Source organism: Peromyscus eremicus, chromosome 8b (genome assembly GCF_949786415.1).
Source record: "Peromyscus eremicus chromosome 8b, PerEre_H2_v1, whole genome shotgun sequence".
Classification (NCBI taxonomy): domain Eukaryota; kingdom Metazoa; phylum Chordata; class Mammalia; order Rodentia; family Cricetidae; genus Peromyscus; species Peromyscus eremicus.
Window position 1 is genome coordinate 48,016,444 of NC_081424.1, and position 25,907 is coordinate 48,042,350.

The following is a 25,907-nucleotide window of genomic DNA, read 5'->3' on the forward strand; positions in this document are numbered from 1 at the left end:
AGGGAATCCCCAAAGACAAGTTAGTGGGTGTCACCGCCAGTTTTCTGGCTTATTCTTCCCAGTTAGTAATTCAGTAAGGTCCGTGTACACCAGAGGGTGTACAGAATGTTTTTCCACTTTGTCGATCTTACAGAACCGAGAGTAGTATAAATAGTGCTTGTCCTCAAGGATGCAAAGGAACTGGGGTGATGGGTCCCCTTCTCTCTTCCTCCTTTCTTCCCTTCTAACCCTTCCTTCCTTTCCTCCTCTCCTTCCCTTCCTTCCTTCCTCCCCTCTTCCTTCACCTCCTCTTTCCTCTCTTCCTTCCCTTTCCTCCCCCTCCCTTCCCAACTTCCTCCTTTCTTTTCAGACAGTCTTACTGTGTAGTCCAAGCTGACCTCAAGCTCACAGTCCTCCTGGCCCTGCCTTGCATCATCATGACTGACTTGACAATTGATTTCTTTCCTCACCCCAGGCCATAGAAGGAAAAGGCCAGTTTCGTATCTCTTCGTAAAAATTCATGTCATCAGTCATTAACCTAAGTGTGCTCTGTTTCTTTTTCTTTTGATCCAGTTTGTAATATCTGACCAATTTCCTCATTAATAGGTGAAATAAGAGAAGAGACAATGCTTATTTTATATTTCCATGGCGTTGTGACCCTACTTTTTTGAAGAACTGTCCGAATCAGCCACTATCAATGTATTATTTCCTGTAATACAAATTCACAGCTGAAAGATTAAGGTAGCCTTGGAAGTCGAGATTTTAGGGCGGGTGGGATGGGGGTCCATTTGCTAGGCAAACCTTTGTTGCTTTTGAGACATGGCTCCTGTGCTAGGTGCATGCAGGTGACCTAGGCTCTGTTCTCAGCTGATATTCAGGAGGAGAGAGGGGTCAACAGGTATTATCTGTCAAGAGGACAAATGTGGCCCCTGCCCTGACTATGGTGAGCCAGAGAGATAAACAGAAGACATCAGTACCATTTGGTCAGTGCTCCCAGACAGATGAATGCTGACTTTGGTGAATGTTCACAATCAGAAACAGTTGGCTCAAGCCAAAATCTCAAGGAAAGCTGCTGGGAAGAAATGCAGCCTGAACGCATTCTCAAGGCAGGCCCAGTGCCTATGCAGGGAAAAGAGCAGGGAGGACCATGGTGGAGAGAGCTACACATGCAGGACTTCTGCATGTGGAGCAGCTTCCTGGTCTCCCGTGCGTATTCCGACATATTCTTACTGCGTGGTGTTTAAACAGAACCTACTTATGTTTCTGTAAGCACCTGGGGACAAAAACTTTGTTTTCATCTCTTTCTATTTGTCTTCAGAATCACTGGGACACAGCAGGTTTTCAGGGTGTTTATTGGACTTGAGTGAGTTCAAGTTACATGGATTCTGGGTAAAAAGCAGTGGGCACAGATGATGGCCGCACAGGCTGGGGGGGGGGGGGACCAATGTGACTGGGACGATAAAAGCCTGATTGCTCTTTCTTGTGTTGTTTTTGAATGACTGTTGTTGTCTGTGCTCTGGGGCTTATGAAAGTCTCTTTTGTTTCCTTGTAGAGTGAAGAGTTCCACATTTATACCCAGTATTGCACCAACTACCCAAGGTATGGCTTAGAAAGGAGCAGAGTTCTCCGTTTTGTTTTTGTTTCGAGTCGTTAGATGCAGTGTCGGGCACTGTCTGCCTGGCACTGTGCTGAAGACCATGGGAAATGCGAAAATGTTGAGAACGGACTCTGGGGATCTCAGATACTGTTTGATGCCTTTTGGACTGGGAAGATCCATGGAGCTGGAGCAGGGAAAATTCATGAAAGACATTGGATAAGACCGGGAACATCACTGCACAGCTCCAAAGGAAAATTGATATATCCGTGTTGTTGCATAGGGCTATCTACTTCTCTGTTTGCCTTTTTTTTTAAATGTGTGCCACATTTTGAAGATGCATTTGTGTAACCAAGCTAGGAAGAAAATATGTTCCAGTTTTGCTTGGTAAGCTTTATGAGTTTCCCAAGTTTTATAAAGTTCAGAAAGAACAGGTCATGAGCAGTTGGCATGACTCCCAGCCTCCCAGGGATGTTGGCTCCATTTCACTTGTATCTAAGATTGGTATTGGGATGGCAGTACCAGGAGCATCCCGGAAAAGGTACTGATCACTGAATAAGGGCTAAAAGACAAGGCTACAACTCTAGGCATTTCTTGTCTCTCCACAAGACATTTATTGGATATTTGACCCCTGAGCAGGATTGAAACAAATGCTAAATTAAACATGTAGAGTAATGTAGAGATTCTTGGAGAATAAAGGAATCCAGGACACCCACCCCAGTGCCAGAAACCCAGTAGAGTTTCATAAAATGCAAATCCATCACCACCCCTTCCTTCTTCCCATTTTATGGATGACCCTGCTGAGGGACCCATTGCAAATGGACTCCACAGGGTCTTGTCTGATGGACAGCCCAATGAGGATGTCAGCCAAGTTGCTCCAGCCTCAGGCCACCCACCACCATATCTTCATAAAGTTCTGACACTTTGTTTGAAGAGATGATCAGCTGGCTCTTGCAGCCCAGACAGAAAGAGAGCTGGGGTGACTTGCACACCCTTGGTCAATTTTGGCAGAGGTAGTCCACAAGGATACAGTGTACAGTAGAATCCTTGTGGCTACCAAGGGAAGGAAGGACATACACCCCTAACTTGCAACCCAGGAGTTGCCTAAAAGGTTAGGCTATAGTAAGAAGCCTGAAGTTCATAATTACTTTTAACAACCACTTCCCATTGTAAAATTTTAGTCTCCTGTAAATAATGTTCAAGATGTGACATGTGACACCATGGTTATTCATTTGGATGGACAGGTATGCTTTTCCCAGATTTCTCTTTAAAACAAACACCCCACATGCATATTCAAGCATTTGTCATGATCCTTTTATATAGACATACCCATAGTTTGCAGGGTTACACTTAAGCATTTTTTTCTGATACAGTATGGACTATAGGATGCATCAACTAAATCTCATGATCCATAAGCCAAAAATACCATGCAGCAGAGGAACCATGGAGCCAGTCCACAGCCTGTCCACAGAAGTTCTTCCCACGCAAATAGGAAGCTGTTCAAACTGATAAATCAGCAAGGTGCTATGTCTGATGGTTAGAAGGACTGGCTTGAGACGGTCTGTCTCTGTGCATTTCACTATGAACATACCATCCAAAGACATAACCTCATTATAGAAACTTTCCAAATCAAAAATTCAGAAAGTTTTTCCAACTTACTGAAGCACTATGCTTTGCCATCATGGGCTGTTTGGGGATACTAGGAAAGTGAACTCATGTGCCAAAAGGATTTTAAGAACCTGCTATTCATGCCACATTGTTCCCTGGTTAGTGGAGATCTGCAGGAACCAGGACCCAACATTCCTGCCTTCAAGTAGCTTGTATGCTTTGGAGGGGCAGAACCCAACTGCATATACCACTGAAATTGTTTAATAGGGGTAATTAAATACCTAAATGGGAATGAATATGGTATGGACTCGGTAACATGCAGCAGAAGCTAAAGACACAGAAGTAACAAGAAATCGCCCCAGTGGGGATTGTTAAGGACAGTTTCCTGGAGACTCTGCGTTTTGATCATGAGTCTGCCTTTAAAGAAATCCGTGTTAACAGAGGGATGTTCTCAATGAAGAAGGCATGTCCAGTTCTTGCCCAATGTGTGGCTTTCATATCTACAAAGAAATATTTCTGTGCCTGTCTCCAGGCAGTTTGCTCTGAGACTTGAGATTCCCTGGTCCCTGTCTTAGCAAGCGCGGAGTGCCAAGATTGTTCTCCCCACTTGAGACCCAGGCTGATGATTCTAAATGTGACAGGCACACCTTGGCAAGTGACTTCTTCTTTCATGCCAATCACACCCTGGTGATTTCACTGTGAAGAGGCACAGGCCCCTCCCTCCTTCCCCGAGGGACAGACACAAAGGAGGTCATGCCATTGTCCTCAGATGCCTGCCCTATTCCTGAGATTTCCGGGAACCTCAAGTGTCATGTGCCCTGATTTGTAGCAGATTCCGATCTTGAGCAAGAGATTGGGCCATCAGTCACCCACCAGGCTACTGAGCAGCTGCTCCTAATTCCAAAAGACTTCAGAGAAATACCCAGGTCACACAATGAAAAGTTTACAAATCAGGACTCAAGGGAGAAATAAATCCGTTTTAGCTGATATTTCTAAAGCAGATAGCACAAAAGGACTCTAACAGCTTAATTACAAGACTTTCACTTAATGTCTTTCCAAGGAGTCTTATTTTGCTGTTTGGCTCCATCTGATTGTCTCAATTAAAATCCTGAAAACATTGCAGTAACTTGGGGAAGAAAAGAATAGAATGGTTCCCACCTGCATCCATCAGAGTTTTAATTTGCGTGTGTGTGTGATAGCTGATCTTATTAACTAGCTTGGTATGGAAGGGATAAGCATCATTTCACGCTCTTGCTTTAAGATGCGTTGGAGCTATGTATTTACTTTGGGAACTGCGGAAGGGACTCTTGCCCCTTTTCTAATACCCTGCAGTGAAACTACCAAAAATTGTCAGTAGAGCAGATTGTCAGTAGAGGGGGCAGCTATTCAGAGTTTCTCTGAGAGAGGTCAACTCTGGGGAAGTGGTAGAATAGGCACATTTCTCAAACCGTCTGAGGGGTGACAACTGTCCTGATAGGAAACCAAGTCTGTGATAAAAAAGGAACTGTTTGTCTTAAACCAGGCAAGCTGTGCCTGATAACCTGGCCTGTGGGAACTGAATCCAGATGCATACCATGAGTGCCGTACAAAGACATCTGGATGAGGCATGTATAGGGACTAAAGTCCAATACAAACATCTCTTGTCAAGCTGGAGTGGGGCTGTCGAAGCCCAAACCCATGGTTCTATGCCACTGGGTTCAGTTCCCTTTTCTAATTCAGTCCATCCAAAGGGACACCTTTTCCTGACTTGCTCCAAGGCATTCTAGCCAGGAGCTAGCTCCATGGTACTCTACCTGTTTCAGGATATTTCCACCAAGACTGGCGTTGAAACCTCAAACACCCACATAAGACATGGCATCATCGTGATGAAAAGCATGTGCTTCTCTTGCAGGTCTGTGGCCGTGCTAACCGAGTGTATGAGGAACAAGATACTGGCCAAGTTCTTCCGAGAGCGCCAGGAAACTCTGAAACACTCACTGCCCCTAGGGTCCTATCTCTTAAAACCAGTCCAGCGGATTCTCAAATATCATCTCCTTCTACATGTAAGTCTCAGCCTGTGCTAGAACTCTTGCCAGGGGATGGGGGCTTGGGGTGTGTATATTAAATTGGGGGGCGGGGTGGGAATGCCAGAAAATGTTGTGCTCATATGGAAACACTTTCTACACTCATGCTTTACAACCGCTTTGAGGAATTAGAGATACTTGAATGCTAGGGCTGCAGCCCCATCTACAACAGCCAAGCTGAAAGATTAATTTGAACTTGGATAGTGACAGGGCTGAGGAATGCCTTGTGCTGGACAGGGTCAGTTACAGGCAGGGAGCTAGCATCTAAATGAAAAGCAGATTCATTTTCCTGTTTTGCTTTATTTCCATGAGCCCCAATTCAGTAGGCAGCTGGGAGGGAAAACTGTCATAGATTGGCCCTCATATGGAAGAAAAGAGAAAGTGCTAGAAAGGGGGTAGACAGAGGGGCAGCCCCATGAAGGATCTCTGAGTGGGGCTCAGCCTCGGTTCTGACTATCGACCCTTTCTAGTAGTTTCTACTACTTGTATAATAGTCGAGAAGGCTTTAGAAATAAGATGGATGTAGAGCTCAGATTCACCTCTCATATCCTCTAAGGAAGTTTAGTTAATGGAGAAAGTTCTTTTTGAAGATTGTTTGCATTCTACTAGTTGGATTTACTTAGCTTTGCAGTGGGAGGAAAAACAGAATAGTAAGGCTGAGGAACAGAACCCTGAGGCAAGTCTGTCTACCTCCAAATCCTCTAAGGTGCTACATTCACTGTGGCTCATAGCCATTTGATAAAAATGAGATAGTGTTTATAATTTGTTATTCTGTATACTAGATTAAGAATCTTTTCCTAAAGGGATTTTAGAGGTAGAGGCAGGAGGATCAAGACCTTAGTATCATCCTCAGCTAGACAGAGGGTTTGAGGCCTGCCTATGCTACATAAGACCCTCCTTCAACCAATCAAACAACAAATAAGTAAACATTTTAATCCAGAGCTCTGTTTTGTCAGCATTCCTGGTATCTCTCCCACCCAGGTACTAATCAAGCCCAACCCTGTCTCAGTTCCAAGATCAGACAAGACCAGACGTGTTCAGGGTGGTGTGACCGTTGACCATATGTGGTATTTCTTTTGAAATGACTCTAGGTTTCTAACTTGGGCAATCATGTCTGGTTTGCTGAGTTCACATATGTAGAATTTTACCAAAAATGTCTTCGTCTACTTGCTTAAGTAGCTTATCCTTGGAGAATCGTCTACTATCTTATGAAGCCGCACTAGAAATAGTTCCTTAATTTTTAAGTTAATCCTCGTGACCTTCAAGATTTAGTAGGATGCCAGGTGGTGGTGGCGCACACCTTTAATCCCAGCACTCGGGAGGCAGAGCCAGGCGGAGCTCTGTAAGTTCGAGGCCAGCCTGGTCTACAGAAAGAGGTCCAGGCCAGGCACTATAACTACACAGAGAAACCTTGTCTCGAAAAACCAAAAAAAAAAAAAAAAAAAAAAAAAGATTTAGTGGAATAAGTTTGCTAAGTCAGTGTTCAGACAATTCTTGAAAAAAAAAAAAAACACCTCTCGCAGGATATATCTCTGCTAAACTGAGTCACTATGACATATAAGACATTAGTCTTCTAGAGAATCAGGTAGCCATCAATCAAGAAAAATCCAAGATCTTAGCTCCTCTGAGTAATCAAGATCTTTACAAAAACTTAATTGATATTTGTAAATGGCTATTAATGAAGGGAAAAAAAGAAGAATGGTAACTGAATGTATCCCAAATTATCTTGTTGTTGCCTTTTGAGGTATGTTTGCTTTTACACGTAGCTTAGAATATCTCCCCATAATTCACATCAATTCAAAGTTGAGCCACACGTGTGTGTCCTCACAAGACCATCCCCAGAACTTCTCTGTCCATTTATAGATAGACAGAATCGACTCTTAAACTAAAAGAAGAGTTTCATCTTAACCTTCATTTTACAGTGCATTTTTCTTAGACATTTTAACAAATGGGCCTGAGACTTTGGAAAGAAAATGCAGATTCTTCCCCATGGTCAAGCTAGATGATAAAAAACTTGAATATTCAATATTTAACAGTGGTACTGTAAAGTTATGGGGTTAATCCTCAGGATTATACCCAAAGCTCCAACGGTTGCTCTTTAGATAGTCATGGGTGATAGATGTCATAAAGCATCTGATGACCAACTGCTTTAGTATCTCCAGAGGATTGATTCCAGATCCCTCTACAGATGCTCAAATCTCCTATATAAAATAGCATAGAGTGCCACGATGAAACCTATTGCTCTGTGTGCTATGTTTTTAAAAATCACAAAATCGGAGAATTATTTGCAAATAACTCACATACTTTCCTGCATATATTAGGCTTTAAACAACCTCTAGTTTACTTATAATATCTAACATAATGTAAGTGTGTAACTATTATACTGTTTAGGGAATAGATCTGCCTTGAGCAAGTGTAGACTTTTTTTAAAAAACATTGTTCCCAAATAGTATAATAGCTATAGATACAGCAATACTCAGGTTGATAAAGCTATTCTCACTTTACCACTGGCTAAAACCATGGATGTGGAACCCATGAGTATGGAAGCTCTCTGCACTTATGTAAGGTTACTATTTTTTAAGAAGATATTGTTTCAAATTAATAGACATTTGTTGAGGCTAGAGATGTAGCTCAGTGGTAGAACACTTGTCTGGCCCTAAGCTTGGTCCTCAGGACCAAAAACAGGAAAAGACATTTTCTGACACCATCTTCCTGTTAGGCACACTGGAAAAGGTAAGAAAGCAAAAGACTGGAGGTCTCTCTGGAATCTTCAGGAGTCCAAGAGCCGTAGAAGAGGTAGAGAATTATAACAGGGGTTGTAGCGTCTCTCTCCCTGGGATGGTGAAACTCGGTGGTAAGATGAATGGTAATGACAGTAGAGAATCAGCTCTGGAACACTGGGGGCCTTTCAACACTCTGAATGACTGCTGTTTGGGCTTTAAACATGACTACATGAAACCCCACTTGCTAAAACCTTTCTCTCTTGCTCCCTTTCTCTCTCTGGTGTCAAGTGCTGAGGCTCAGACCCGGGACCTGTACATACTGAACACATGCTCTATCACTGAGCTTTACACAGGGTACCCACTATATATATATTTTTATACAATATACATAATATATTTTAATATATGATGTATTTTTAAAATATTTTGTTTTTGAGAATGAGAACTATATTACTAAATGCTCTCTGATCCTGGACACCACTGCAACTACAATATCTCCATGTGGCTTCCTGCACGGGTTGTTCCCTTTATATTGGTACTGTAATATTCATTATTCCTACCCATTTTGTGGGGTTTTTTATGTTGGTGTTTATGGTAAAATTATCTCTTAAACTTAAGGTATGATGATAATACACAAATAAATTATGTGTAATTTATATATAATATATTACATATTCGTGTGTGTGTGTGTGAAGCCATTTGCTTCATTGACTACATGGGAAGAAAGAACTAATAACAGATTTTTTTTTTTTTAAAGGAAATAGAAAACCACCTTGACAAGGACACAGAAGGCTATGATGTCGTGCTTGATGCTATAGACACGATGCAGCGAGTGGCCTGGCACATCAATGACATGAAACGGAAGCATGAGCATGCTGTCCGCTTGCAGGTGAGCCGGGGGACGGTTCCCAGGGAGTGCTCATCCAACACATCGCTGGTTTCCGAGTCACGTGTTCAGGCTGCGGGAGTAGTGCCCCTCATTGACAGTCCCTCACCACAGTTCTCCCTGAAGACCGGGTCAGGACACGGATAATACCGACCCTTGATGACAGTGGCTACGTAGGACAAAATTTATCACTTTTAAACTAATAATTTTGTTATAGCTCCTTTGATGACCCTGATTAAATATGAGTCTCCCAAGGCCTTATCTGATATCATTACAAATCAGTTACAACTCTTGCTAAAATCAAATTCTCTCTGAACTATTTAAGGACTTGTAACGCTCCTCTTCCTCTCTCACTAGTTTATACAAAGCCATGACAAACAGTGTTAGGGTGGTCGCAGGGCAGGTGACTCATGAGGGGACTGGAGACTGGAGCAGTTCCTTCGCATTTCCCTTGAGACACGAATCTCAAGAGCATTTAGTTTTTCCAACTTTAAAATGTGACAGGTGACAGGTTTGCTAAGGTCCATCTGTCGTATGACGGACCACAAGATACAACAAAGCCTACATGAAGAGTTTATTAAGGGAGTGTGAAGAGAGGGAGAGTCCGTGGAGGTGGGAGGTGGCCTCTAACAGGGAGGTGACAGTGAGAAAGTAAGGGGCGGACAGCGTCTGCTTTTGAAAGGAGCTCCGCGCATGCGTACAGGGGCTTACGTAGCCACGCAGTACATGCGCATAGATTATGCAAGGCCGTAGGAAGAACTCTAAATTCTCAGCACCCCCCACCACCGCCCCCTGCAGGAACTTTCGGTTATGTTCTAGACTTGCTGCTCTCGCAGGGGATCCAGGTTCAGTTCCAGCACCCACACAGATGGAGGCTCACAATTCTCACAATGGTCCGTAATTCCAGTTCCAGGGGATCTGACACACTCTTTATGGCTCCATGAGCACCAGGATCACACGGGATGTACATCCAGCTATGTCCATTTCCTTTCTGGATAAATGAACTTGAAGTTGGGAGAGTCCTGAGAAAATGTCCGTGGTTTTACCCAGGCTTCAGTTTTGAGTTACTTATGTACGGTATGGACTCAGTTTCTAGAACATTCTCAAGTTAAACATTGAAGGGTTTTAATTCAAAGAGAAGAGAATGACACAAGTTTGAGGAGGGTGCCATCCATGATGGCAGCACACTGCTGACGACCCTGTGAAGTTTTTGAAAGGTGTAGCCGCCGATGCTGGCCATAACACTGGATCGTTAAAGAGTGACAATGAGCAGTTGGCAATTCAGCAACTGATGATTTGATTCTTTTCAGGTAACCCTCGACTGACAGCCTTGCCCCATAAACACTGGCTTCTGTCCGTCACCATCCTTGAGGTTCAGTAACCCGTCACTGAGTATGTGAAGCGTTGCGGTGTGCCTGGTGTTTAATTAGAGGTGAATTTCCCTTTGCTTAGGAGATCCAGAGCTTGCTAACTAACTGGAAGGGGCCAGACCTCACCAGCTACGGGGAGCTGGTGCTTGAGGGGACCTTCCGCATCCAGAGGGCCAAGAATGAGAGAACACTCTTCCTCCTGGACAAGCTGCTTCTCATCACAAAGAAGAGAGATGACACCTTTACCTACAAAGCTCACATCCTGGTGGGTCCTCACTGGGCGGCGGCATGCAAGGCCCGGGCGGTGGGGGTGGCTGGTGGCGTGCCCAAGTGCGGCTCACCCACCCATGCTCTCTGCTTGCAGTGTGGCAACCTCATGCTTGTGGAGGTGATTCCAAAGGAGCCGCTCAGCTTCAGCGTCTTCCACTACAAGAACCCCAAGCTGCAGCATACAGTTCAGGTAACAGGGCGGTCCACTCCTAGGTCCCCGCATCACAGAGGTGCCCAGAGCCCGGCCACCATCTCTGTGTGGCCTCACATCTCACTGTTTAAATCTCCGCCTGTAGGCCAAATCCCAGCAAGACAAACGGCTCTGGGTCCTGCACCTGAAGAGACTCATTCTGGAGAACCATGCCGCAAAGATCCCGGCTAAGGTAAGAGAGTGAGGTCAGTCAGCACACGGTAACGCTTGTGGAAAAGGTCCAGGCCCTAGCAAGGAGTCTGACGGGAAGCAAGGCCAAGCTTCAAAGTGGAGACTTTAATCCCAGCAGTCAGGAATCTGAGGCAGGAGGATGGCCAAGCAAAACCCTGTCCACAAAAAGGCATTTCAGAGGTTGTACATTGACATATACAAACACAAAGGAGGCAATGGCACCCACTACAGATTTACATGTCTTTGGCTGTGGTGGCAATGTTGGTAACTTCTCTTCCCCCCAACCCCCCTCCACCCCGCCCAGAGGATAAAAGGGGGAAAAATATAAGTGAAAGACTATAAAGAAGCTAATAGAAAATATGGGACCTCCTCTGAGGAGGCCTGGGAGCCTCAGGAGGCCGTGTTGGGTCCTGTGGGAACAGCAGGAAACCAAGCCCAGTTTGGCAGGAAAGGAATTTACCAGGCGAGAGCAAGCTGCCCGCCTAACCCAGATCTGTGTGCTGGACGTGGGGAAACAATTGTGCTGAAAGCCAGGTGGCCTGGGGCAGAAGGACAAAGTGTTCAGCTCCAGCCAGTGAGGGGGAGGAAGGAAAAGGTCTCCTGCTCTCGTGAAGGATGAGGAATGTGCTTGAGAAGCTGGGGAGAGAGGGGATAGAGGCGGAGACAACAGAGTAAACAAAACCGGAGTGACACCCTGCTCCCCAAACACAGCTGGCGTTGGGACCCGAGCGCCAGGAGATAGGGCAGAGGTGAGGCTGGGAAAGGGGAAGGCGGCCAAGTCGCCTATGGAGCCCAGCACAGGGAGCAGATGCAAGGCGGGTCGCCCAGGCAAAGGGAACAGATGTCAGCCTCTGAGACAGCGCTTGAGTCAGAAGGCGCACGAAGGGCTTGGGGTTGGGAGTTAACCAGAGGACACCTAACCGGTTGGATGGGAGCAGAGGAGCGTCTGGCAGGGTGAACGGAGGCGGAAATTCAGGTTCTGGCAGTCCAGGATTAGGAGACGCCGTGATTGAAGCCCTATAGCTTGACAGGATGGCCCACAAGAATGTATAAAGGAAACAGGGACTCCTGGGAATCCCCGCGTGTCATCTGCTGGGGGAGGGGTCCTTGGAAAACTGCCAGAGGGGGCACACAGTGAGGACTGGGAGGAGGGGACCTGATGAGGAGGGGGTAACAGGGATTAAAAAAAAAAAAGCAGCTTTGAGGGGCCAAAACAGATGCAGAATATGGATTTGAGAATGTCCGCAGTGGGTTGAAAAGAAAGGAGAAACAGGTTGGGTGGAGACATTTTTTTTCCCCCACAAAGTTCGAAAAGGTGTAGGGTAGAGAGCCACTCAGTCAAAACAAGGCTTGCTATCTGGGTGGAAAACATGGTGTAGGTTAGTGAGCTGTCTGGGAAGACGAGGAGGCAGCAAGGGTGAGGAAGGGCCGTTTGTCATGGGAGGTGGAAAGGATGGAGCCATAAGCCTAGAAATGGTAGCGGGGAGCCTGGGAAAGAGTTAAAAACCTGTTCCCCGAGCTAGAGTGAAGAATGAAGAGAAATGGTAGGGTAATGCTGAGGGGAATTAGGAAACCGTGAAGGGCTGGAGACGCTGGTGTGGGTGATGAAGTCATCCCCTGGGATGGAGCCGTGATGGGGTAGATGCTCAAAAGTGGAGAGGGTCAGACTCACTGCTAAAGAAAATGGTCTAGTTACTCAAGGTGACTCAGCTCCTTTCGGAAAGGCACCAATGACCCACCTGAGGCTGCCACGTGAGTCCGTGTGACGGTGTCGTGACAAATTGCTTAGCAACATAGAAACTGCTGTAAGGAACTATGGCACTCATGAGTTCCTCTCCAGGGGTGGCTGAGCTGGGGCGCAAAAGGTTCCTACAATAAGGAGAAGGGCGCATGTTCATGAGCCTGTAGCTCTAGTGACTATGATTCCTGGCTGAGTGGAGGAGAGACTTCCGGTCTGTGGTCAGCTGGTTCATCGGGAAATATGGAATCTGTAGTTGAAGACAGTTCCTGATAACCCACCTTGGAGGCCGGGCAATCCTGGTGTGTTCAGGTTCTAGGAGGGGCTTACTGCCCTGTTGCTACTGTGGAGTAGAGGAAATGGTTATTAGAAATAAAGCAGCAAAGCCTAAGATAAAGGGGTGAGTGACTATCTATGAGGATGGTGGGATGTCCGTGATGGGACCAAGAGAGGAGAAATTGAACAGAAAATAGAATCAGTTGTAAGAGTGGTGCTGGGTGGAAAAAATTGGAAGGAGTTCTAGGAAAGAAGAAATTTGCCTTTGGTTGGTTGGTTGGTTGATTGAGATGGGGTCTTATTATGGAGCCCAGGCCAGCCTTGAACACTTCCAACCATGCGCCCCACCCCACCCCCATCCCCGCCCCGACCCCCGGCCTCCTGATGGCTGGGATCACAGGTATACCCAGTATGCCCACAGTATGTACACAGCTTGCCCTCTACATGTTCTGAAAAGATGTTCAGCCTGGTCTCTAGGAGCTATGCCAGCAGTGGCTTTATGTTCAGGAAATGAGTATGCAGGGGTATGTGCTTAGACTGAGGTGCGAGTTTGATTTCACCGAGTGTCGCGAGATACAAGGGAACTCGTGCAGAACAGTGATTGCCTTCTCACATGATTACTCAGAGGCAATGCCCTTCGGAGAGATGGCACCATGTCTTTGATATGCCCCACCTACTGTTTACAAGAATCCTGGGAAAATCAAATTGCTTAATAAGATTCTGAAAGCCAATTATAGTCAATTACCAAATGAGACAGCTTACACGCCTGTCCTCTTCGTTCCGTTCTGTGTATTCCTGGTGGTTTTTCCCTTGGTGCCTAAAACAATTAATACAGGCACGATACAATTACTCTTTTTACCCAAGTTATTAGTCCATTTAGGTTCAAAAATGGATTTTAATTTACAACTTATTGAACACATATACATTGTGATAAGTACACTGTATTCTTACTTCACACTCAGTAAAATATCTTAGAGATGTTCTTCCCATGTTAGAGAATAAAATCAGAGGTTCAGAAGCAGGAAGTAAATTGTCCAAGTTTTACAACTAGTGCATGGCCAAATTCAGATTCCAACCCAAGTCAAAATTTGGCTCCAAAGAGCCTCTAAACCATATTTTCCCCCACTAGAAATGAAAACAAACATATTTAGTATACTTTATCCACTATAATGTTAAAAAAAAGTCCTTGCCCTGTTTAAGTAGGGTTATAAAATGAAGATGGGTTTTTTTTTTTTTTAGATCTTTCATCAAGACTATTCAATTGTTTTCTTAAAGCTTTCAAAATATATTTATTTCTGCAAAATCAAACAAATGTATAATGGGACACTTTAAACAGCAAGACATGTATAACCGGGTCTTCTAATGTCAACACAGCTGTTGATGAATCACTGAATTCTGCCAACCTCCACCCAGACCTCTAAGCTCCCAGATGGGCCTCAGCTGACACCTAGTGGACAACTCGGAAAGAATTCTTTCCTGAAATGATTTATAAGACTGAAGGGGATTATGCCTTCTTAAGGATTAACTTTGTTAAGGGAATTTCTTGGAACTAGTCACATCATGCCCCATTTATACGTATAGTTTATAAACTGAGCCAAATTAATTGAGCATAAAGATAGAGTAAATGCTTTTTCATTTTAAATATTAATGTGGAACGAGAAAGCCACTTTCCAGAGATTAAGCTACCGTTTGTGTTTGAAATTCATTCAAACTAGTAACCTCAAGTTCCAAATATAACATAGAAATATAACTGAACGCAATAGGCAACTGTTTTTTTTCTCAAAGTTAAGGTAACTCAATGGTTTTTCCTGTCTGTGCCTCCATCTTTATTTTTTAATTACGTGTGATTACCACTCAGCCCAAATAGTTTTGCATGATATCATAGATCGCAGCAAATTAGAAACCAAGTCATTTTAGTTATTATAGCATAGTGTATGTAGATTAAATTATATTACCCTGGGGAGAAATGTAAACACTATTGAAAAGCAAGAAGTGTCACCTCACCTGATTCCGCGCCCCCTTGAATCAGTTGGCAAAATGGTGGGTTAAGACAGTTCAGCTTACCTATTTCTAAGTCTCTGAGCATTGGCCACATACAGTAACAGCAAACCCCAAAGTATTCTGGGTAGAACTTCTAAGTGTGTGGAGAGCAGAAGCCTCAAGGCATCAGGTTCCATTCCCCAGAAGGGTAGAGACAGGGGTCATGCCTGTGCCTGTCAGTTGATCCTAACAGCACTCAGAAGGGTAGATCCTGCTATTCCACCTTACAGTTGAGCTGGGTGGCGGTGGTACACGCCTTTAATCCCAGCACTCGGGAGGCAGAGGCAGGTGGATCTCTGTGAGTTCGAGGCCAGCCTGGGCTACAGAGTGAGATCCAGGACAGGCACCAAAAAAATTACACAGAGAAACCCTGTCTCGAAAAAAAAAAAAAATCCCACCTTACAGTTGAGAAAGCACATCCAGAGAGGTGAGAGCCACTCCCTCCACTCCCTCCACTCCCTCCACTCCCTCCACTCCCTCCACTCCCTCCACTCCCTCCACTCCCTCCACTCCCTCCACTCCCTCCACTCCCTCCACTCCCTCCACTCCCTCCACTCCCTCCACTCCCTCCACTCCCTCCAGGTTGCTCTGGAACGTGAGAGCAACTGAATGGCAGCTATACTTAGTATGCATGCAGTTGGTATTTTGGTTTTTGGGTTTTTTTCCTCGCCTAAACAATACAGTATAAAACTATCTACCTGTTGGATATGGTAAGTAACCTAGAGCTGATTTAAAGTTTACAGGAACACACGTACAGGCTCTGTATAAAGGCGTGTCTCTACATCAAGGCCGTGGATGCTGCAGTCTGGATCTTGCTTCGTTTCCGTTGCTGTGATACCCTGACGGAAGAAGCAGCTTGGGGAGGAAGGGTTCCTTTCAGCTCACACACAGTTCAGGTTACACTCCATCACACCGGGAATACTGAGGCAGGAACTTGAAGCCTCTTCTCATGTCCCACCCACAGTCAAGAGCAGAGAGAAATGAATACAGGCCTGCTACTGAACTCACTGCCTCTATTCTTACATAGTTCAGGACACAGCCTCAGGGCTGTGACCACGCCAACTGGCCCCCCCATACCAATTAACAAAATCAAGAAGATACTCCACCACCACCCCAGATGTGCCCACAAGCCAATCTTGATCTAGGCTAGCAGTTCTCAACCTGTGGGTCACGATCCCTTTGGGGGTCACCTAAGACCATCGGGAAACACAGATATTTACATGACAATTCATAACAGTAGCAAACTTACGGTTATGAAGTAGCAATGGAAATAATTTTAGGGTTGGGGTCACCACCACATGGGGAACTGTATTAAAGGGTCGCAGCGTTAGGAAGGTTGAGAACCACTGCTCTAGACAGTCTTTCACTGAGACTCTCTTCCCAAGTGAGTCTAAATTGTGACAAGTTGACAGTGAAAACTAATCATCCAGTCTCCACTGCATTGTGCCAAGTGAACTGTGGGGGCCCAAAAGGTTTCCTAGTGAGATCTGAGCTTGCTTTACCCAGCAGGGCTGCACTAGGGGATGGCTTGACCACGTTCATGGTCACCAGGTGTTTGGAATGGTCTGCACTTGGCTGTGCTGGGGGGAGGTCTTTTGCGCCACCCGTTGGCATTCCTTTAAAAAGCCCTTTAGCAGAGACATAGGGGCCGGTGGGTTTGGACCCAGGCCCTCCCGAGGCTATCCTGTGTTTTCTAACTGCCTCTCTCTCCTCTATACTTCTATCTATATATGTTTCATTTCTCCCTGCTCAAGAGTACCCTGGGGGAATAAGAGCGAGCGGTCTCCCCCAGTGAACAGCATCTGTTAATCCCCATGAGAATAGTCTTTGAGTCCCCTGAACTATGTATTAAGGCCTAAAAGAAATAGGTTTTTTAAAAAATATTTTGTTTTCTAAAATTCATTTATTCAGATGTGATAATATCTCTGTCATACTTGGTAGTTTAAAGAAGAAATTGGAGAAAAAAATCAATTATATCTACATTTTTTTTCTCTTTCAGGCCAAGCAAGCAATACTTGAAATGGATGCCATCCGTAAGTTTTTTGTTCCCTTAGCATTCTTTGAGAAGACGATGTTGTCCGTTTGTGTCTCTCAAAGCTTGTGAAATGTCAGTTGTGAGAAACTAGCCCCTGTTCACTCCATCTTAGCAGCGGGAGTGGACAGGATCATCCCTTCCTAAGATGTGGGTTTTCTTCTACTTTGATTCCCCTGGTTTACCTGTGACGCACTCAGTGGCTAGCAATACTTCTAGTTTCTGCAGGTCCTAAAACTGTCAGATGTGTCTCCATGGAGGACTCGTCCTCTCCCCTACAATTAAAATACACACACACACACACACACACACACACACACACACACACACACACTGCAATGCATTTACTCACCCATTTAAAAAAAAAAAAAAAAAAAAAGCCCCTTCTGCTTATCTACAAGAACCTTTATCACCCGAGAATTACTGGTGTTTTCTGATGTAGCACAAAATTCAAAAAATTACAGCCACCCTCCTCTTTGCAGACCATCCAGGCTTCTGGTACAGTCCTGAGGGACACATGAAGACGCCATGTGGCTCCAAAGAAGGTTCTGCACCATATCGGCAGAGGCGGAAATCTGGTAAGCAGGAAGTTGCCATTGAAGGGGAACTGTAATGCCGAGAGGGGCAGGAAGTGGGTGCTTTGCTGACTGACAGGCATTTTCTGGCTGGTTGTTAGTTTAATACATCTAAGGCTACCAAAAAGAAAGACAAAAAAAAAAAATCTCTCTAGTCTTTCTTTAAAACACTTCCTTGCTTCTCTCTCCCAGTAAATATAAAATATGTCAACCAGCCAGGTATGATGGCACATGCCTTTTGTCCCAGGCAGAGGCAGGAAGATCTCAGTGAGTTGGAGGCCAGCCTGATCTACATAGTAAGTTCTAGGCCAGACAGAACTCCACAGTGAGACCCTGTCTTAAATAAACAAATAAAATGTATCAACCAGTGACTTCCGCTTGTACAGCACCTCACCATTGGCAAGTACTCCCTTAAGTTCTACTTGTGGTTGCTGGTAAAAAAAGTAGACCTTGTGAGTGATACACCCGAGAGTATTCAAGCCTAACATTTTGATATGTGTTTGCTTAGTATTCTCTGAGCTCTCAAATCTTGGTTTTATATGAAGGAGTGTTTACGAAGTCCACTTTACCCTTTACTATCAGCAAGGAATGCCAGGATAAATAGCACTTACTGTTTCTGTGAGGGAGACAGAAAAAAGGAATGAATAAATAAATACCGGTCCCTTTGATAAGGCTTTGGCATATGTGGATGGAAAAGAGAGTGAAAAGACAAAGAGATTCCTGGAAGGAGAGAGATTTCACGGAGTCGAAGACTGATACCCTTGATGGCATGTGAGGCTGAGGCAGAGAGCTGGAATCATCCTGGCAGAGCCCTAGGCCTTGAGCCAACAGGCCGCAGGACAAGCAGCGACTGTCAGCAGCTCAGCCTGGCTGGAGTGAGGGATGGAGCTGAGATGGAGGAGACAAGGCACAGTGGAGAGAGATGAGAATAGAGGGGTGCAGATAGGAACCTGATCATGAAGGCTTAGCATGCCATGCACACCTGTGAATATGGCGAGGCAAAGGAGGATTTTCAACTGTGAGGATATATGCCTTTAATAGAAGTTGGCTTTGTGTGCAGAACCAAGTAGACAAGGAGCCTCCACACCCCACCCCAGCACAGCAGCTATGCTAGTCTTCGGGAGAAACGATGAAGGCCTGGATGTAGCCTGGTGACTTGGGTCAGGCTTAGGGATGCAGACTGGTGACGAGTCAGTTCACTAAAACCTTTCTAGACTGGTGGGTGAAAACAAGATAGGCTGAGAATGGCATCGTGGTCACTAGCTTTCGAGAGAAAAGTCATTGATAAGCTGGTAGCAAATACAGGTGAAAGTTCCAGAGGAAGCAGGGAGCTCAGATTGAGAGAGCCGAAGCATGGGTAAGGTGTGCAGCCTGGAATATGAACTCACAAGTTGCCAGCTGATAGGCTGCAGCGGAACTGCAGAGGTTGTTCCACTGCTTGGTGGGTTGGCAAAGTGGCACCTGCCCTTCTGTTCCATGACTCCCGACCCTTTAGTTTATCCTACCACTTCAGCAGAGTGAATTGCTTGCACCTGAGTATCTCTGAGCTCTGAGAATTTTAGTAAATTGGACGGAGCCTTTCTAGAGTCCGGGGGTGTTACACAGTTGATAGAGTGCTAGCCTGACATGTACAGAGCCTTGGGTTCTTTCTCCAGCTCCACATAATGGGGGCTCATGCCTGTGATCTTTGTGTTGATAATGTCTGCACTCAGGAAATGGAGGCAGGAAGATCGGGAGTTCAAGGTCATCCTCAGCTACATAGCGGAGGCCTGCCTAAGATGCATGAAAGCCTGTCTAAAATTTAAAAAAAAAAAAAATTTCTAAAGCTCTTAAAAATGTCAATAAGCTACTAATTTATTTATGAGGGCAAGTATTGATTTGCAAATAACGCTGGCTTTGCTCTCCCCTCAGAGCCTTCCTCGCGGTCACACAAAGTGTTGAAGACCAGCGGTGAGTCTGAAAATAGAGTTGCATTTTTCATTCTTTGTCAAACCGTACAGAAGAAAATTATGTTAGGTGCGTTGTAGATTCACGGGTTTGATAGCCGGATTGCAGGAAGATGAAATGTTTCTATAAGCAAAAGTATCCTGTTGCAAAACAGCCAACTGGTGCAAGTTATTTGCAACATGTCTGACAGACGTAAAATTAACATATATCATAGAGAGAAATGGTTATCAGCGAAAGCAAAAGAAAAAGGACCCCTAAACATGTAATAATATATATAATATATATGCTATATGTCTATACATATATATGTCCCAGGTTCCTAGAAGAAACAAAGTGCCAGTACAATTTAAAGTTTAAAAACTCATTTGTCTCAGTAATTAGAAAAACTATTCATTTAAATGAGAGAAATGGAGGGAAGGAAGCTATGAATTTGATGGAAAGACACTGTAAAACTCTTGGTGGAAGGGTAAGTTTTTACAACTTTCCTGAGCAAAATTTAGTAATTCCTATTTAAGTTCAAAGTGGTCATTTGCCCTTGACCCAACAAAATGACCTCTCGGTGCATATAGATGTGTCAGCAAGTATGACTAGAACTCTGTATTCGTCCCAAGTAGAGCTAGGTCTTCGTATGGTAGGGGACTGTATTTTCAAAGGTCAACTCTCATTCCACGTGCTCAGGGAACCTGGTACAACTCCCATGTTCCCCCCGGTGTAGAATACTAACTGCAGAAACAACCACGATTTCTGGATAGACCACCCATGCACTATGGAAAGGTCATTCTCAGCTCCATAGCAAGTCCAAGGCCAGCCTGTGGCACATGAGACCCTGCCTAAAAACAAGAAGAAGGAATATTTCTAGAACTCTTAAGATGTCAATAAGTGAGTAGTTCTATAAGGAAACAAACTGGATTTGGGTTTTGCAGCATTTTAATAGCACGATATAAAATGCCCGTCTAGTAGGAAATAGTCTGTTCATACCTATGATGGAATGTTCTGCTGTTGAAAAGAATACAGTCGGTCTGTATCTACTAACACATGCCCATAGATTTAGCAGAAAATACTCTGATGTGTATTGCATCTTTATTTAAGAACCAACAGAGCAACTTTATATTGCAATAAAATGGGAGAGAGTGGCTATGGGACCCAGAAAAAATGAACACCAGACTGAACTAGGGAGAGAGATTTGTGGGAAGTACTCTATAAGCTTACCTAACCAAACACTTGTATGATGAAATGTGTATTATCAGGGTATCTATAAGATACCTACATAAATCCCTCTCCATGACAGGGCCAAGGAGATCTTCTGGATAAAGATTTCATCTTCATTTAAAGCCCCCAAATGTCTAAAAACCAACAAAGACATTCTCAGGTCTTCAGGGGACTTGCATGGCCTATGGCACAGGCATTCTTTTTCATATTTTTATTAGGAAGTTTTGGGAACAATTTACCATGAACTGTTGCTCTCAGGGATACAGAAGATGGCTCTGGGCCTTAATATAAAGTGGTTCTGCTATGGTGGAGGATGTAGAACAGATAAGTGAGGGACATTTTTGAAAACTAGATCCAAGAGATATGAAGCTCTTGAGTGTCTATTATTAGCAATATGTGTACAAGCCATATATAAATATGAATGCTGACCTATGTGAGGTACATTTTAAATTCTCAACTTAAAACATGTTTATTTTTATTTTTATTTTTTATTTTTCAGAAACTGCACATGATATCCAAAAGGTAAGCATGGCCACATTTCTTCTGAAGGGTTTGCTGTGGGTACCTTTCACCTCGGTGTCCTTTCTTATTGGTCTCATCCCCAGCCCAAAGTGTCACCATTTACTTGACATTTTGACGTTCTTATTCACTTTGCATTTTTAGCTAATTAGTCTTGATTTAAGGGAAAACAAATTCTTTTCAACTCACTCCCTCCCCATTTCGTCTCTTGCAGTTCAGGCAGTTCTAACCATCCCTGTGGCCCACATCTCACCTCAGAAGCTGTAACCACCCTTAGACAGTAACCTTCACTTAAAGCTAGTGCGGACAGTCTCACACTGCCCTGTACCTCTTTCATGGTAAGGCCAGCGCCTGACCTCCTGGGTATAGCTCCCTTCCCAAAGCCCTGGCTGTCAATCACAAGGATGAGGTACCCCTTTGAAGACTATGGTCCTAAGGTGGGTGCAATAGCACACCCAAGTCTTTGCTACTCGGGGAAACTGAGGCAAGAAGAATAAATGGATCCAGGAGTTGGAGATCAGCCTAGGCAACATAGTGAAACCCATCTCAAAAGAAAAAAAAAATCACAATATAATGTAATCCTTCTGCTGGTGCAGCAGGTATGATGTGTGATACAATGAAACTTTGCTATATCAAGTTGTGTCTAAGGAGGACGTGTGTTCCTGGCACAAACCATTAGGAGTTGGTAAATGTTCACTAGTAGAGCTATGCCTGTCGCCTAGCATGCCTGAGGTACTGGGTTAAAATCTCACCACTGAAGAAAAAGGAAACTGGTTTGTCCTATTGGAAGTTGTGGAAGATTTATTCTCTGGAAAGAAGAGCTTTTATATCCTGACCTGAGTGACTTCTCCAATATGGCCACTAATGAGTTTTCTTAATTGACAATTCCTAGAGTATTTATCATAGTTTCTCATGTAAGGGTTAAATATCTACCCTCCTTATCCATAAGGATGTGGCTCTGATCATCTCTTCCCCAAATCCCATTTACACCATAGTTTAGCAGAGAGACGAAGTGGCCTTGTTGATAAAGGCTGTATCCTCATTTCAAAACCCTCGCACTTGGAGGGCAGAGGCAGGAGGATCTAAGTGAGCTCCAGGCCAGCCAGGGCTACACAGTGAAACTCTGTCTTATTTTCAGATGTCTAAAAACCAGCTTCAACTTGGAGGTGATTTCAGCATCTCTAGGACGCACTCATGTTTTTTCAGATAGGATTTGCTTCCATCGGAAATTTTATAACTTTACTGGTTCTTCATTGTGAAACTGATCTTTGCATAAATTGGGTCACCGAATTAGGTCAGGTACCTTGACCTTTACTGCAGCTGTGATAGAATCCTGGAGCCAAGCTTCTCTCAGTACCTAAGTCAATGCTGGAGTTAAAGCTTTTCCATCCTGGGAAACTTTACACCAGTTCTCAACCAAGTCCACCTAGGAATGTCCACTTCAGAACTACACGGCTTTATGAAGACAAAAGCCGTGCAAGGAAAATAAACAAGTTACCAGTGTGCTGCTTCCCTAGCAAAATTCTGTCTCCTAACAGTAGTCTGCGGAGTGTGAGAAGGGGCTCCTGATAAGACTAGAAATTATGAAAGACTCTCAGGAGTAAGACATTGAAATGAGGGCTCCCTGGAGTCTTGCATACGAGCAGGTATTAAGGAGTGGGACCCAGTGCATGCTCATTTATCCAATGGATTTCTACCACACTTGCTGTATTTCGCTTCTGTTCTGTTTGGGAGCAAAGATTGTGGAGTCAGTTTGGTTTGATCTCTACCCTTACCACTAACCAGAAAAGAAAGTTACTGACTGTTCCGGAGCCTGGGTTTCCTCAGTATAATCCTGATATATCCATACCTAGTTCATAGACTGAGCATGAAAACTAATTACAGAGGATATCTGCAAATTGCTTAAGCCCACTTTTAAAATAAATATCCCTGCCCTTTCTGCCTCCTTTTCAAAAATCTGACGTGCCCCTCAACTCAATTGAAAGCCCACAATGTCTGGTGATCATTTTCTTTAGCAATGTGGCAATCAAGCTACATGGGTGAGATACCCCCAGTGGTCAATAATTCATCTTCCCCGTGGTGCAATAATTCAGTGGCTACGTGTCTGTCTCCTTCAGGTTTCTAGAGAGGAAGGCTCTTCCCAGCTGACTTCTGCCACACCTTCTCCTGCCCAGAGGAACAGCCAGCCAAGCAGCACTGCCATCATCAGTCTGCTTCGTGGGGGCGGGGGCGTCAGAAACCTCTGGACGGATCACCACGTCAGGCAGTCCTTGTTTCCCAGCCGCCGGTCTCCACAGGAGAACGAAGATGACGACGACGACTACCAGATGTTCGTCCCGTCCTTTTCCTCCTCGGATCTCAATTCCACCAGGTTGTGTGAGGAGAACACTTCGAGTCGCCCTTGCAGCTGGCACCTGGGACTGATCGAGCCCGCAGAGCTCTCCACTTCCGGTCACAGGACAGTCCGGCGGGCCAGCAGCGCTGGAGAAAGCAACACGTGCCCTCCCGAAGTAAGAGTGAGGGACAGTGATGGCTCCCAGTATTGTCCCAGGAGAGAACCGCAGAATGGCCCTCAACCGGGAGGCCAGGGAGGGATGACTCCCTTTGGGTCATCTGTGGAGTTGACAATTGATGACATCGACCACGTCTATGACAACATAAGTTTCGAAGACCTGAAGTTAATGGTTGCTAAGCGGGATGAAGCTGAATTCTCTCTCCCCAAATCACCTAGAGACTCTCTTCGCCCCAAGAGCACTCCAGAGTTAGCCTTCTCAAAGAGGCAGGCTAGCCTCAGTACAAGCTCTCTCTACCCAAAGAAAGAGGCAGCTCCCAGGGGTCAAGAGGCATCTAACCAAAGCATGCATGAACTCCAGGCAGTAGAAGAAAACGTCTATGACACCATAGCGCTTCCAGACCCGCCGTCACTGGACTTCAAATGCAGCAGCCTGAAGCAGCCCAAAAGGAGCACCTTCCTGGGTCTGGAAGCTGATTTTGCATGCTGTGACAGCTTGAGACCCTTCGTCTCCCAGGACAGCCTCCAGTTCAGTGAGGACGATGTGTCTTACCATCAGGGACCCTCGGACACTGACTATTTGAGTTTGTTATACGACTCCCCCCGCTGTAACCTGCCTATTGCAGATAAGGCCCTCTCAGACAAACTGTCCGAAGAAGTAGATGAAATCTGGAACGACCTGGAAAATTACATCAAGAAAAATGAAGACAAAGCGAGAGACCGCCTCCTCGCAGCGTTTCCTGTGAGCAAAGATGATGTGCCGGAGAGGCTGTATGTGGAGAATACCTGCGAGCTGAGCAGAGATGCAGGACGTGCCACATCTATGCTGTCCCTTCCTGGGAGCCAGACTTTTCTCACGCCTGGGAAAAGCCGGGTTTCCAGAGCTAGCAGGGCCAACTGCTCCCGCGAAGATGACCTGGTTTCTACAGAAGGCTCCTTCGTGAGTCTTAACCCACTCTCTCTGGCCAGTGAAGTGCCTCCTGTGGACAGTCCCTATGACCTGGCCAACTACAACCTGCCCCAAGCAGACCCGGAAAGCCCTGACCTTGGGATGGAGGCCACAGATAAGACCAAGAGCAGGGTCTTTATGATGGCAAGGCAGTATAGTCAAAAGATTAAGAAGGCAAATCAGCTTTTGAAAGTGAGAAGCCCAGAGTTAGAGCAGCCGCCATCCAGTCAACATAAGCCCACTCACAAAGACCTGGTGGCCATCTTGGAAGAGAAGAGGCAAGGAGGGCCTGCCATTGGTATGTTCTGTGCTCTGTTCTTCCTTCTAGACAGTCAGGTGTGGGAACGGGCTTCCCAATTCTCACTGTCCTTAGAGCGGACGCGCCTGTGAGAACACCGTTCAAGTCTCCTGTCACACAGGCCACCAAGCCGCTGCCGGCCCTTCCCACTTTACTTCAGTGAATCACATAAACTAGAGCATGACTGGGCCTCAGGGTTTGGTGCACATGTAATATTACTGTGGAGTTCGTACTTGTAGGAAAAAGTTTCTCGAAGGGAGCCTGAAATGTGAACGAGGCTAACTGCTTTAACCTCTGAAAGACACATGAGCATTTCCCTATGGATCTGCAATGTGTTGGGGAGCAGGTGCTCCTCAAAACCACTGAGGTTGGGAATCACCTAGAGTAGGGCTGCTGTGTTGTTTGTTGCAGAACCCCAACAAAAGTGCTCACCCCTAGCACAGAGGTGAGCTCAGCTGGTAAAGTGCTTGCCATACAACGTGAGACCCTGAGTTGAGCTCCCTAGCACCCATGGAAGAAGCCAGGTACAGCATGACATGCCTGTCACCCAAGGCTGGGAAGGCGGAGACAAGAAGGGTAGCTCACTAGAGCTGGCTGGCCAGTCAAGCTAGGCTCCGTGAGAGACCCTGTCTCAGAAGACGAGGTGGTGAGCAGCTGAGGAAGACACTCAGCATTGGCCTCAGGCCTCCATGTACACAGGCATACACAGCCACAAGCATGTACATACAACAAAGAAGTGCCCACGTCTGCTAGCAAAGACGAAAAAAAAAATGAGTCTTTTTTAAAGATTTATTTTTTTTATCTTCTGTGTATATATGCCTATCATCTGCATGCAGTGCCGGAGGAAGCCAGCAGAGGGTGTTGGATCCACTGGAACTAGAGTTGCAGATGTGAGCTGCCAGTGTGAGTGCTGGAAATCAAACCCAGGTCCTCTGGA

The 25,907-nt window shown here is 45.2% G+C and overlaps 1 protein-coding gene across 1 annotated transcript in view; it reads left to right on the plus strand.

Annotated features, from left to right (window-relative positions):
• Window positions 1–25,907, plus strand: part of Plekhg1 (pleckstrin homology and RhoGEF domain containing G1) — an 86,563-nt gene that overhangs the window by 53,962 nt on the left and 6,694 nt on the right. Inside the window, exons 5-15 of the mRNA XM_059272780.1 lie at window positions 1,532–1,578; window positions 5,073–5,223; window positions 8,725–8,856; window positions 10,306–10,488; window positions 10,588–10,683; window positions 10,790–10,876; window positions 16,929–16,962; window positions 17,444–17,539; window positions 19,448–19,486; window positions 21,192–21,214; window positions 23,329–24,970. Coding sequence (XP_059128763.1) covers window positions 1,532–1,578; window positions 5,073–5,223; window positions 8,725–8,856; window positions 10,306–10,488; window positions 10,588–10,683; window positions 10,790–10,876; window positions 16,929–16,962; window positions 17,444–17,539; window positions 19,448–19,486; window positions 21,192–21,214; window positions 23,329–24,970 — 2,530 coding nt within the window. The remainder of the gene's footprint in view (window positions 1–1,531; window positions 1,579–5,072; window positions 5,224–8,724; window positions 8,857–10,305; window positions 10,489–10,587; window positions 10,684–10,789; window positions 10,877–16,928; window positions 16,963–17,443; window positions 17,540–19,447; window positions 19,487–21,191; window positions 21,215–23,328; window positions 24,971–25,907) is intronic.